The sequence below is a fragment of the Salvia miltiorrhiza genome, chromosome 1 (assembly GCF_028751815.1).
Source record: "Salvia miltiorrhiza cultivar Shanhuang (shh) chromosome 1, IMPLAD_Smil_shh, whole genome shotgun sequence".
NCBI classification, from domain to species: Eukaryota; Viridiplantae; Streptophyta; class Magnoliopsida; order Lamiales; family Lamiaceae; genus Salvia; species Salvia miltiorrhiza.
Genome location: NC_080387.1, coordinates 49,670,735 through 49,685,968, shown reverse-complemented (window position 1 = coordinate 49,685,968; position 15,234 = coordinate 49,670,735). Strand labels below are relative to the sequence as shown.

The following is a 15,234-nucleotide window of genomic DNA, read 5'->3' as shown; positions in this document are numbered from 1 at the left end:
ACGAACATTAGTATGTTCATTTGTTTTTTATACGAACATATCATCTCCCTCTCACATACTCACATTCAGATCTCTCTCCATCTCGAACTCAGCCACCACGGCCTTCCTCCCCGCGAGAAGCCGACAACCGACCACCTCCCTCAGCCTCTCTCTTATTTCTTCCTCACATCTGCACCTCCCCCTCTACGCATAAATCGCCATCTTCTGCCTCGAACCTTAAGCTCCGGCGACCGCGCTTTCTCCGGCGAGGAGGTCGCTCGCATGCCCTTTTTTCACCCAAGACCCAATGCTACCGCCATCGATTTATGAATCAAGGCCCTAATCTTTCCCCATCTGAAAACCTGAGGATTTGTCATCCATGGTCCCTTAAATGCGCCGAGGTGCCGTTCAAAAGGCGGAATCGCCCAGGCCCACCTCCATCCAGAATTCCTGTGACAGTGGCGGTGGAGGAGGAGAGGATGGCGAGGATGAGCAGCATTGCTGGGAGATGCGTAGTCACCATTGTCAAGTATGTGAGAGAAAGAGAAATAGAGAAAGAGAGAGAGAGAGAGAGAAAGAGAGAGGAATCTGACGAAAATTTAGTAATATGCAGATTTGATTAGAATATTAGATAGAGAGAGAGAGAGATATGAGCAATTAACGTATCTTCAACCATAAATAAAACAAATATGTAGAAATTCAAATGACCAACTTAACCTTCATGCAATAAAATAAAAGAAAATTATAAAAAAATTCAGCCAAATCAAGACCGTTGGATATTTTAGAATCGATGCACATGATTTGGTCTTCATTCTCTATATAGGGGAGTGGTCTCCATATATATATATATATACATATATATATATATATATATATATATATATATATATTCTTCTTAATAATCGTGTCCAAAATAAATGGAACAAACCTAATGGGATTGTAATTAAATAACATCATTTTGTAACTTTTTTTAGAGGAACATTATTTTGTAGTTTAATTGGCCGCAAAGAATATTGTATATTACAATATTTACGGCATTTATAAATGTAATTATGTTAGACAATTCAAGGTCAATCAATAATTAGAAAATAATATATAATGTTGAGCTCAACTTCATGCTTCTCTTTATTCTATTTGAATTAGCATTCGTACCCCTTATAATGTATGAAAATATTTTTATATTTATATAAAATTAATTTTTAGAGTTATTTTAACTCTAAAATCGAATTAATTCATTTTATGAATTAATATCCTTTTGTTTTATCTTTCTTATTATTTATCATTTAAAAGAATTGATATTTATTTGATTTTCGAAAATCACAAATCTTAGAGGAGAAGAATTAAATCTAATCAAAACTTTGTCAAATATATGATTCGATCATTAAAGCCGGAAGAGAAGAGAATTCAAAAGCTAATTAGACTTAGTCTTCCTTCAAAGTAGGAATGTTGGTTAATTTGCTTAACAAACACACAAATTTTGGCTTGAAGAAAAATCCATTAGCGGCGTCCATATCCCACAACTCCAGCCACGATTTTCTTGCCCACCAAACATATACTGGATTTATAAATAGGGGCAAAGCTCATTGCATTCGATTCTATTAAATAGAATAAAAATTAATCATATATCCTAATTAGATGGAATAAACCCTAGTTAAATCTTTAATTTTTAAATAATAAGATACAATTCTAAGAGCCTGTTAAAGGAATCAAATCTTCTATATATTATATATATTAAAGCAAAATAAATCTTATCCTACGTGGTATCTTATAATCAATTCATTCTAATTTTCCTCAATTCTCATTCATTCTTAATTTTTTTTTTCTAAATTTTAATCAATTTCTATATCTAAAAATCATTAAAAATCTAAAATTAAGTCATGATATATTTAAAAACTAAATATCTAAAAAATCATTATATAAATATTTCAACAAAATAAATTATATCCTATGTGGCCTTATATAATCACTTCATTCTAATTTTCCTCAATTCTCATTCATTCTTATTTTTTTAATTTTTAATCCATTTTCATATACAAAAACTATTAAATATCTAAAAATCATTACATAACTATTGAATATCTAAAAAACATTATACTAATATTCCACTGATCAATATAATTTTATTTATATCCTTACATTAAAAATAGAAAATACATAAGTATTTGAAATTTTGAGGTTGTAATTATTATTGTAATATTATACTTTATGATATCCAACTTTGCAATTTCAATTTAAAATGTACATGATTTACTTTAATAAATGTGACTTTGATGTTATTAATTCTATTTATATTCCCTAAAAAATTATTTTCGACCTCATGGGCAGACAAATTCAAGTTTCAACGTATATAATACTTCAATTGAGTGAAAATAAAAACCATCCTTAAGATAAGAATGTAGAACTAATCTATACATTTGATCAATAATACTTAATATATTTTAATTTGCCTCTAATACCTACTGTATATTAGGAATAAAAAACTACTATAAAAAATACTATAGATCTCTTAAAATTGCAACAAAGTTGATCACAAAATGCAAAATTAGATAAGTATTCTTAACTATTAAATCTACAAAAAAAAAAAAAAAAACAAACCTTTAGAATATGATTTAATCATATCTATTAAGATGGAAAAATAATTAATTTAATTCTAAGTTCTTACAATAAAAATGGTTTTTAATTAATAACTATTAAATTCAATTGTTAACATTTTTTTCCTTCAAATATAAATAAATTGATTCCATTGTTCAAAAGAGCACTGGTGAACTTACACGATTGAATGAATTTAGTCATTTCTATCTTCTGATGCACTATCCGCTAATATTCATTTATGAAGATGACGAATTATAAATTTTCATTCATTCTAATTACTCCATTCTAATTTTCCTCAATTCTAATTCATTCTTTTTTTTCTAAATTTTTATCAATTTCCATATCTAAAAATCATTTCATTCTAATTTTCCTCATTTCTCGTTCATTCCTTTTCTTTTTCTAAATTTTAATCAGTTTCCATATACAAAATTATTAAATACTCCCTCCGTCCTCCAATTCAAGGCCTAGGGCAAGTGTAAATTATACTTGCCCTAGGCCTTGAATTGGTGGACGGAGGGAGTATCTAAAAACTATGAAATATCTAAAAATCATTATATTAATATTCCACAAGTCAAGAAAAATTTATTTATATCCATAACGTTAACGTAATTAATAATGCATGCATTTGATATAGAAATGTTTAAGAATAGAGCTATCTTGGCCCCCACTAATTAATGAGATGATTGATATGATAAATGATTACGCCATGTCTCTAATGTCTATCAAATAAAGGGTTTATCTAAATTCAGATAGCATTTGCAAACAAGATGGACAAATTGAGCTCAATGAACAGGCATTCTCGGTTGAATATCTCGAAACGATCAAGTGTTCAGGATTGCCAAATCGTGAGATTAAATTGAAAGATGAATGCATAATCATGCTTCTCAAAAATTTGATCAATCCAATGGGCTTTGCAATGGCACCAGGATGATAGTAACTCAACTTAGGGAACACGTAAGTGAAGAGAAACTCATTTTAGGAAAAAATGTGCGCAATAAGTTTTCTATAGCTAGAATGATTACGATTTCATCGCATTTCACTATATTTTCAATTCGGTTCCATAGAAGACAATTTCTTATGAGTGTTTATTTTGCTATGTCGACAATAAATAAAAGTCATGGACAATCTTTTTCAAATGTAGGATTGTACCTGCCGAAACCTATTATTAGTTATGTACAATTCTACGTGGAAATCTCAAAAGAGGTCATATGCAATAGGGTTGTAATCGAATCGAATCGAAGCGAATATCACCATATTCGATTCGTATTCATGAAATTATACTAATATTCGATTCGTGATTCGATTCGATTTCGAATATTAAATACGATTCGATATTCGATTCGTTGTTATGTACGAATTATTCGATTCGTTGTTATGTACGAATTATTCGATTCGATTCGAGTATTCGATTCGTTTTATGAAATTTTCTTAATTTTCTTACGAATATTCGATTTGAATATTCGATTCGAGTATTCGACTTGTATTCTATATCATTCGATTCGAAAATATTCGATTCGAAATTCTGAAGAAAAAAAAACAGTAGATGAGGCGTGTGATGGCGACTGGTGGCGGGCGACGAGCCTAGCAGACGGAGACGGCAACAACAGTCGGAGAGGGCGACGCCGCGGCGAGGTGCTGGCGACTAGCGGAGAGGGCGACGAGCGACGCTAGCAGATGGAGACAGCAGCAGCACTGCAGCAAACGGAGAGGGATACGCAGCTGCGCGGCGACGCGACGTGAGTGGAGAAGAGAAGAGGAAGTGCGTGGAGAAGAGATCACGCGGAGAAGAGAAGAGAAAGTGCGTGGAGAAGAGAAGAGGAAGCTCTGGCAGGCCGCTAGTAGACATGGCCACGGTCCGGTTCCCGGTTCGAACCGACCCGGAACCGGCGGTTCCACGGTTCCGAACACGGGAACCGGAACCGAACCGATTTATAACTTCCACGGTTCCGGTTCCGAACCGTGAACCGGCGGTTCCGGTTCCGGTTCCGAACCGCCGGTTCCGGTTCCGAACCGTGATTTTGTTTTGTTTTTTTTTTTTTTTAATAAATTGTATTCAAATATAATATGCTTTAATTAAATGAAATATGCTTTAATTAAATAAAATATGCTTTAATAAAATAAAAGTTGCAATTCTTACAAATATAATTTAACTTATAAATTGCAATTCTTACAAATATAAAATAATTAACTTATATATTCTTACAAAGAATATATTCTTATATATTCTTAACTTATATAATTAACTTATATTCTTATATAATTAACTTATATATTCTTACAAAGAATATATTTAACTTATATTCTTAAGTTATATTCTTATATAATTAACTTATATTCTTATATAATTAACTTATATATTCTTACAAAGAATATATTCTTATATATTCTTAACTTATATAATTAACTTATATTCTTATACAATTAACTTATATATTCTTAACTTATATTCTTATATAATTAACTTATATATTCTTACAAAGAATATATTCTTATATATTCTTAACTTATATAATTAACTTATATTCTTATATAATTAACTACTATATTCTTATATATTCTTAACTTATATTTTTATATAATTAACTTATATATTCTTACAAAGAATATATTCTTATATATTCTTAACTTATATTCTTATATAATTAACTTATATTATATATTCTTACAAAGAATATATTCTTACAAATATTCTAAAAAATATATTTAACTTAAAAATTGCAATTGCAATTCTTACAAATATAAAATAAAAGTTGCTATTCTTACAAATATTCTTATAAATTGCATAATTACTTTATTTGAATCAACTACTTATAAATTACAATTCTTACAAATATAATTTAAGTTACAAAGTTGCACATAACAACTCTTATTAGTATAATTTACAAATTACAACTTTTGGATGCTAAAATAAAATTACAACTCTTAATTTACAACTTGTTATTTGGGGGAAAAAAGAAATAAAGGAAATAGGACTTGAGCTTAATTATAACATTTAAGTTATAATTAAGTTGCCTACGTATCCCGGAGGAATCAAAGTCCACGTAGTTCTCTTACCTTCGTCTTACCTTTGGTGACACCGCATAATCATGAAGTCTTCTACATGTCGAAGTCGAAGTCATCGTCAAAGTCTTCGCCTTCGGTGCATTGAGATGACTCGCTCGCATCGGTGGTGTCACCTTCGGTCGTGGATATGGGGTACTCTACGAACAAATCATCCCATTTATTTTCTTGCTCTCTTGCTTCGGCTAATGTATGATCTTTGAGCAATAGTTGGGCTTCAAGATTATGCGGTGCCATTTGGGATCTTCGTTCATCGAGCATGTATCCCGATTCGCTAAAAGCTTGCTCGACCGCTACAGTTGATGCGGGGACGGAAAAGACTTCTTTCGCCATGATTGCAAGGATGGGGTATTGGCCTTGCTTAATTGACCACCAATTCAACACGTCCACGTCATTTGGCCCTGCATTAAGCAATTCTCCTCCCTTTGGCTCCCTAAGGTATTCTTCTAATTCGGAAAATTGTGTTTGACTACCACTATGACCTTTGTTGGCGATTTAATTTTGAAGCATCATACCCGCTTGAGTACTAGTGTCAAATCCATAAGAGGAAGACCCGGTACTCCTAACAGTTGGTTTTCGAGAAATATTTGGACCATATTTTGAAGTAAAATCTTGAAAAAGCATTTGTAAATCACAATAAAGACCAGTTTTGATATCCATAAAGTTCGGCATATCCGAACCTTGTGGCTTATTAAATTGGAACGAGGTAAATATAAATTAATTTTTACCTCTTAATTTACAATAAAAAGGAGGTTAAGTTGCGAATCGTTCTGATAAATATGTTTATTTTAACACCAAGAATAAATTTGACTCTGAATTACTTTATTTTTAAGGGAAACTCACAACTAATCATATTTTTTTTGTGTGAAGTATCCCAATTTAATTAATGATTAATTTAGCACAAATAATTGGTTTGGTCATGTATTTAGTCTTAAATTTTCCAATTTAAGACAAAACAATAATTTATGAATCATAATGAATCATAATAATTCGCAATCACCAAGCTCTTTAATAGTAAATTATTTTTCGTACAATTGACATGCACTAAGTTTTTTAGTTGTAAACAAGCTTTATTTTATCTATAATTTATGATCAATTTTTTTTGGTACGGTTCACGGTTCAATACGGCGGTTCACGGTTCACGGTTCAAGTACGGCGGTTCGCGGTTTCACGGTTCCGGTTCCGGTTCGGAACCGGGAACCGGCGGTTCCAAAAAATAGAACCGTAACCGAACCGTATTGAACCGGTTTCAATTCCCAGTTCGGAACCGTCTCTAACGGTTCCAGTTCCGGAACCGTGCGGTTCGGTCCGGTTCACGGTTCCGGTTCGGATGGCCACCTCTAGCCGCTAGAGGAAGGATGCTTCAGATCTGGAAATGGAGGCGCGCCTAGTTAGAAATGAATTAGGGTTAGAATTGTTTGTACTATTTTTTGGAATCTAGTTTTCTAGTTTTCACAACTTTTTTGCAATAAATTAATAATCATATGCGTGTGTATAAATAAATAAATATATATAGCTAATTTTCTTAATGCTGGTGTCATGGACTAGTTTCGAGATCTTGAGATGTATATACATCTATAAATTGTAGCGTGAAGAAATCAATGAGCATGCTATAAATTTATTTTTTATTATGTGAATCGAATTTAATTAAGTAATGGAAGGTTAAAAAAATTAGATATTACAAAAATTATAATTAAAATGTTAATATTATATATATATATAGTGTATATATACAATTAGAGTTAGAATTAGATATTATAAAATTATAATTAAATATTATATATATTATATATTATATATCGAATCGAATATCTACGAATATCGAATCGAATATCATAATTTCATATATGTATTTGAATAATAATCGAATCGAATCGAATATTTGTTATCGAATACGAATCGAATAATTTCGAATACGAATAGGGCAATTTCGAATCGAATCTCGAATCGAGCAAAAATATTCGATTCATTTACAACCCTAATATGCAAGACGCAACAACTAACGTGTTGCATGATGAAATTTTCGATAGATTATGAGGTAATTGCAACATCTAGCGTGTTTTCTATGACTAGTCATTAATGATATTATTTAATTTTTTTTTCTTATTTTTTAATTATTGGTTCCAACTACAGACATCTAATATAGATACGTTTCAAATAATTATTCCAATCTCTCTTTTAATATTTTTTGGATATCGAAACTTTACTTGCATATAAATTTTATAAGACATTTAAATTAGGTCAATTCCAATTCTCTATTTTTGTGAAAAATAATTCATAAACAAAAAATACATTAATAATTTCATAAATTTATATTTTAATAGACCCCGTCAAAATTCGACGGGTTACTCACTAGTGTTACAGATTCCCTGAAAAAAGAGTTCTACAAAAGATATTATTTTTTGCTTGAAGTCAGACACTTTGTGGAGATTATATGGCATTGGATGCGCCACGAAATAATCAAAACATGCCCCATCATAAGCTATGGAAACAAATCACGTTTCATAAAGGGGAATAAATATTATGATAACGAAATTATTGATCTCTTTTTTTTCTCAAAGAGAATAATTTCATGATTGATATTGAATGGTCATATTGCAAACCATATTAATTCTGTATTATTTATAATATCACCAAATACAAATATACAGTATATTAGATTCATCGCATCATAAACAAAATGTAACAGAAAATCCCGTACCTTATTTAGCTATATCTTCAGAAAAATAAATCGTATATTGTTTTATATAAATATATATTCAGATTTCGAAAGAATATTCAACCTCATTAATTATATATCGATATAATATTGTTATACCATCAAGAATCTGTTAGCAACTATAAAAAGTTGCAACAGTATCTTGGATTATTCATAGCTGTAAAGATGGCTACACTATTTTCATTTCAATTTTTGTATATTTTTCTGAAATTTTCAACATCTTTTTTCATCATTTTGAGCTGTGCTGCAGAAGAAGAAAGGCAGGCAAGTTCCATTTAACCATTTGAATCATGTTAAGTTCCAAAAAATGGCCAATTAATTATTCTCAAATTCTTATCGTATATATGCTAATAACTAATTTGTTGATCGTAGGTTTATGTAGTGTACATGGGAGGCATCCACCAGCACGACGAAAATGCAGTTTCATCGTACCATTTAGACATGCTTCAACAAGTTATGCAAAGCAGGTAGTCTCTACTTTGTCATTATATACACATATCCCGCTTATGCCTCGGCCCGGATAACTTATTTTATTGTGTCTACATCTAGATTCTACTACTTTTTATTTTTATATTACATCTGGTTGTACTTTCTATTTTCATCACCTTTTATATTATATGCAGAAAATGTAGTTTCGTCCCTCCAAACTCGTTTCCAAATACCAAAATGTAATTTCGTTCGTTCATTCGTAAAATCCTAATTCCGTTGTGTTTTATTTACAGAAACCATGTTTTTCAATCTCTTATATTACATGCACTAAACCAAGAGTGTGTGTATTTTTCTTTCTGTAGTATTGTTAGTGAATCCTTGGTGAGGAGTTACAACAGGAGTTTCAATGCCTTTGCAGCGAATCTCACCAACACAGAACGAGAAAAGCTAGCTAGTAAGCTTAATTTAATTATGTGTTAAGTTTAAGAATATTGCTTTTTGTTAAATTAATTATGGGTTCAACATAGGTTTTGAAGAAGTGGTTTCGATTTTCCCTTCTCGTATCTTGCAAACTCAGACGACAAGATCATGGGACTTCATGGGATTCCCCGAAGATGTAGACAGAAAGCCCGCCGCTGAAAGCGACATCGTCATCGGCATCATCGACACAGGAGTCTGGCCGGAATCGGAGAGCTTCAACGATCGCGGCTTTGGCCCTCCCCCTAAGAAATGGAAGGGAGTGTGCAGAGGTGGCAAGAATTTTACTTGCAACAAGTACTATTTCTCTCCTAATTTCTATTGCTCATACTTATGAGCTGCGCTTGATTTGAGTGATATAAGTCGTGATTGATAAAATAAATTAATGTACGCAAATATTTGGTTTACATGATTCGACTCGTAATAGATAACGATCTACACTCTAATAATTCAATTGAATAATTATTTAGACAAAAACTTGGATGCAACATGGAGCACCATGCAACATGATCGATCCACACCATGCATGGAGCATCATATATACAACTTGAATTATTATGTTGCATGGTGCAACATGTTGCACCCAAGACCACCTCAATTATTTATCACCTTCAAAATTGATTGATTAATTATTTAGTTATCCTCCTATATCTTATAAATTATTTTCTTTATCACATCTACTAAACTGAAAGTCCTCTATAATATCCACGCAGTATGGTCCCCAAACACATTTGAGATCCAATGTACCAAACTTGGTATTCCACTTTCAAGTTTTTTAACTTTTACTTTTTTATATATGTTTTCATTTTCGATTTTAATTTTATACGCTTTAATTTAATTTTATAGTTATTAATTATGGTTTATTCCACTCAATTACGTTATATAATTATTTTAATTATTTAATTTCACTTTATTAATTAATAATTCTCATTAGGGTTGATAAATCTAAATTCAGGGTATATTAATACATGACTTTGGAGAAAACCAGCCCATTTTCCAAGCCCATCAGGCCAACATATAAGTTGGGCCTATAATTCCCAAAAATGGCCCGATCAATTTTCGTACACGAGTTTTCTAACAGTGGACACTCGATCCTAAACTAAATACACGAGTTCTGTTGCAGGAAGTTGGTGGGAGCCCGATTCTACGGCTTCGAATCCAACTCAGCTCGAGACGAGTACGGCCACGGAAGCCACGTGGCATCTACAGCGGCGGGGCGGGCGGTGAAAAACACGAGCTTCTACGGATTAGGCCGCGGCACGGCGAGGGGTGGGGCGCCCTCGGCAAGAATTGCCGTCTACAAAGCTTGCTCTCCTCTATGCTTAGACACCGATATCTTAGCCGCATTTGATGATGCTATAGCAGATGGAGTCGACATCATCTCCATCTCCATCTCCTTAGGCGATCCGGTCGACGTCAACTACGACGCCATCGCCATCGCCGCTTTTCACGCCGTGCAGAAGGGGATACTGACCGTGCAGTCCGCCGGCAATAATGGGCCCATACGGGGCGGCATCACCAGCGTTGCGCCGTGGGTGTTCTCGGTCGGAGCTAGCTCTATTGATAGAGTGTTTTTTGATAGAATTGAGCTTGGAAATGGACGTGTTGTCAAGGTGTGTTTTTCTTGATTGATTCTGTTGTTTTCTCTGTTATTTATTTACTATTTATGATGCTTTTTTTATCAAAACACCTCTAGGGGTGGGTTACGAACCGAACAGCTGCTTCGTTTTGTCGTTTTTTCTTATTTTCAATATTTTGTCTCTGATTTTCAATATTTTTCAAAAAATATTCATAATTTACCTTTTCACTTCAAAAATCATTAATTTTGGAAAAAAATAATTTATATTGTGCTTTATAGAATTCAGTGACGAAATAATGAGTCGGTCATCGAATTTTAATATGGATTCTTAAGGTCTAGGATTTTTTTTTCGAATTTCATATTGAATAATGCAAATTCTTGGCGAAGTGACTTGTTATTCCATAATTTGACTTTGTAAGGCAAAATATATAGATTAATCTTTTTCCAAAATTGATATGTGTAAAGTGAAAATGTATTTTGAAGATATTTTTTGGAAAATGTAAAATTTGAGAACACTTATTATAATTAATCCTTTCTGTTATGATCTGTGGTGTCTGTTTTGCAATAGGGTGCGGCTATTGATACTTTTAAGAGGAAGAGGGTGAAATGGCCTCTTGTTTATGGGAAAGATGTTTCTAGAAACTGCAGTGAGGTCAACTCCAAGTAAGTCAACTTAAGTTCTTACTACACTCAGCCTAAAAAGCGTGAGTACTACTAATCCGTTTTCACAGGAAATGTGCTGAAGGATGCCTGAACAGAACACTGGTGAAAAACAAGATTGTAGTTTGTGAAGAATTAGCAGACTCCACAGAGGCATTCCAAGCTGGTGCAGCTGGGATCATCAAGAAAACTCCGGCCATCTACCCTTCCTTCGTCGTCCCGTTCCCGGAATCGAGGCTATCACGCCACGGGTTTGCCTCGATTCTCCACTACATCAACTCCACAAAGTTAGGAACAAGCCTCGAGCGTTTTCTCAAAAATATTTTAAAATTTTGATTTCTTGATTACAAATCTTGTTGACGAGACTCTTGTAGGCGTGCAGGTACAACCCCTAAAGCATATATATCGGCAACAAAAACTAAACACGATCGCTCCGCTCCACGAGTTGCTGGCTATTCTGCTAGAGGGCCAAATTCCATCATTCCAAACATTCTAAAGGTATATAAGTAAGGGCTATATTTTTTACATTTTGAATTTACGATTTGGTAAAGGCAAACTTTTTATGATTTTATTTGGTGATGAGGGCTATGAGGGCCAAATTCCATCATTCCAAACATTCTAAAGGTACAAGTGAGGTAGGGGCTATATATTTTTTACATTTTGAATTTAAGATTTCGTACAAATTTTTATGATTTTATTTGGTTGATGGGACTATTATAAAACAACCCACATGATTTTAAAATAATACTTTTAAAAATTATTTTGTTTGGTGGGGAGCTTAAGTCTCCACCAAACAGTTTTACTCCATATTTGGACATTAACATGGTTTTAGACATGAAATCTTGATCTCTGCAATCGACAGCCTGATGTAACGGCGCCCGGCACGACCATCTTGGCCGCATTTTCGCCAATGGCGACGCCTAGCTTGCTCGTCGACAAGAGATCTGTGGACTACAGCATTATTTCCGGAACTTCAATGGCTTGCCCTCATGTTTCTGGAGCTGCTGCTTATGTGAAATCTTTCCGACCAAATTGGTCGCCGGCCGCCGTCAAATCAGCGCTCATGACTACAGGTAAATCGACTACTCCCTCCGTCCCAAAATTATAGTCTCTCTTTCATTTCTGTATGTAGGTATCAATTAATAAATTATATTTAATATATTTGAAAAAAAATAAGAATATAGAGTCGAATTTCTTACTATACCTTTCTTCACTTAGCTCGCTTAGTCTCAAATATTTGGTCCAATATTCTATTTTGGGATTGTCTAAATTATATAGTCTCTTATGGCTATATTTCTTTTATAACTATGTGTCGCACAATATATGATTTAGTATATATTTCATTTTGAAGTGTCCCAATCATATAATTATATTACTACTATATTTCAAATAGTATTTTGTATTGTTATCAAACATATATTATCTGTGTTCTTGGAAATTAACATGTTGCATTAAATTATTGTACGACTCGAAATTCATTTAAAAGGAGTAATATAAAAAGACCTATATATATAGACCAAATATTTAGAATAGATAGTAATTTGGAGATCATTATGCAACATACAATATTTTAAGGGTTAATGGTGTTTTTTACCCTATTTGAAAAAGGAAACATAAAATATACCCACCCAAAATTAAACATATAAAATGTACCCATTTTGAGGTTGAAAGGACTAAGATACCCTTAAAACAAAAGAAAATACCAAACAAATCCCCTCTCCAAAAAAAAACCACCAAAAAATCGCAACCTCTTCCCCCCACCCCAAAAAAATTGCAACCTCTCCCCATCTCTCTTTCTCTCAGCGCGCCTCCGCCTCCGCCGCCGCCGCCCTGGCGTCGTCGCCGCAGCCACAGATCCCGTCGTCGTGGCCGCCCAGATCTGCCTCCGTCGCGCGCCGCCGTTTTTCTCTCCAGCGCGCTTCCGGCGCGCCTCCGGCGCCTCCACGCACGCCTCCGCCGCAGCCTCCCGTCTCAGCCGTCCAGCATCTCCTCCTCCTCTGCCTCGCCGCGACTCCTCTCCAAATCACAGGCGCAACCTTCTTCTTCTTCTTCTTCTTCTTCCTCTCTCCTCCCATCTCTCTCTCAGTGCGCCTCCGCCGCCCTCCAACGTGCCTCCGCCTCCGCCGCCCTAGCGCCGTCACCGCAGCCACAGATCCCGTCGCCGTGGCCACAGATCCACCGCAGCCTTCTTCTTCTTCTTCTTCTTCTTCTTCTTCTTACTCTCTCTCTACCGATTCCCCCCACCTGCACGATTTCCGATCTGATGTCGCACGATTTACGATCTGATGTCGCACGATTTCTGATCTGAAGTTTGATTTTTGAAATTGTGCCAAGATCTGAAGTTTGATTTTTGAATTGTGCCAAAAATGTTCAGTGCTCGACGGTTCACATTGCTCGACAATCAATGCTCGACACTTAATATCGAGCAATAGTTCAATTTGAACTATTGCTCGTCTTGCTCGACATTGAACTATTGCTCGACATGCTCGACAGTTCTTAATTGCTCGACACTCGATGTTCGAGGCGTCGAGCAATAGTTCAATTTAAACTATTGCTCGACATGCTCGATGCTTGACGCTTCAGTGTCGAGCAATGCGAGCAATGCGCGAATTACACATAGGGGTAAAAATGTCCTAAGTGGGTAGATTTTATTGTTTTAAAAAAAGTGGGTATATTTTATGTTTCATCTTTCAAAAAGGGTATATCACATTTTGCCTCATATTTTAATGCTCTTGCAGCACGGAGCTTGAAAAACAAAAAAGTTGGGGATGCCGAATTTGCATATGGAGCAGGACACATCGATCCGATTAGGGCCACGAGTCCTGGACTTGTCTACGACACTTCAATCGATGATTACATCAAGCTACTATGTAGTTTGGGGTACAACACAACAACAATACGAAGAATAACGAGAGACAGCAAGATCGAATGCCCTAAAACCGGCAATATTGGATCAAAACATCACGATCTCAACTATCCTTCCATGACGGCCAAAGTTGAGAAGAATCAACCATTTTTAGTGAAGTTTTCCAGAAGGGTGACTAATGTTGGTCGTGCAAAGGGTGTTTATGGGGTCAAGATCATCAAAGATTCGGACATCGATATCGTTGTGAAGCCCAGGATTTTGAGGTTTAAGGCTTTGAATGAGAGGAAATCTTTTGTTGTTCGTGTAAAAGGAAAGATTAGTGGTGGGAAAAAAATTGGTGCTTCAATTGAATGGAGTGATGGGATCCATAGAGTCGGAAGCCCCATTGTCGTGTACGACGATTATACTTTATAGAAGCATTGATCAATTCATGTTTTTTTGCGATCCAAGATATTTTATAACTCAATGACTAATTTTATTTTATTTTAGGGTTAATTATAATATTTATTTAAATTTATATTTTCGCATGATTTTAAACGTTTCATTTATTTATAAACACTTTTTGATTTTTTTTTTCTTGCATGAATATTACATTTTTTGGCAATAAACTACTCCCTCCATCCACTAAAAGTGGCTTGTATTCCATTTTGGGCCGTTTCAGTATAAGTGGCCTATTTCCATAAATGACAAAGTTTAACCCTTTAAAAAAGTGTGAACTCTACCACTTTTAACACATTTACACATTCTCCTTAATTTCCGTGCCGAAAAGTTTTGAGCCACTTATAGTGGGACGGAGGGAGTACATGTACATCATTTAAGTGGTAAATATCGTTCATTGACGAAAATTTGTCACACAAAAAAAAAGATGAATAT

The 15,234-nt window shown here is 34.2% G+C and overlaps 1 protein-coding gene across 1 annotated transcript; it reads left to right on the top strand.

Annotated features, from left to right (window-relative positions):
* The first annotated feature begins 8,612 nt into the window (after positions 1-8,612).
* On the top strand, positions 8,613-14,822 carry LOC130989940 (subtilisin-like protease SBT4.3). The gene is made up of 9 exons (XM_057914122.1): positions 8,613-8,817; positions 9,142-9,233; positions 9,307-9,553; positions 10,380-10,869; positions 11,404-11,498; positions 11,567-11,782; positions 11,870-11,993; positions 12,358-12,568; positions 14,234-14,822. The coding sequence occupies exons 1-9, from the start codon at positions 8,738-8,740 to the stop codon at positions 14,773-14,775; spliced, it is 2,097 nt and encodes a 698-aa protein (XP_057770105.1). The 5' UTR covers positions 8,613-8,737; the 3' UTR covers positions 14,776-14,822.
* Positions 14,823-15,234: the final 412 nt, after the last annotated feature.

What these genes read in the sequence shown, in the direction of transcription:
- LOC130989940 (XM_057914122.1), top strand. Translation starts at nt 8,738, where the DNA reads ATGGGAGGCATCCACCAGCACGACGAAAATGCAGTTTCATCGTACCAT. An exon ending in CAACAAGTTATGCAAAGCAG is followed by an intron (nt 8,818 to 9,141) that starts GTAGTCTCTACT and finishes TTCTTTCTGTAG; the next exon opens with TATTGTTAGTGAATCCTTGG. An exon ending in ATCAGCGCTCATGACTACAG is followed by an intron (nt 12,569 to 14,233) that starts GTAAATCGACTA and finishes ATGCTCTTGCAG; the next exon opens with CACGGAGCTTGAAAAACAAA.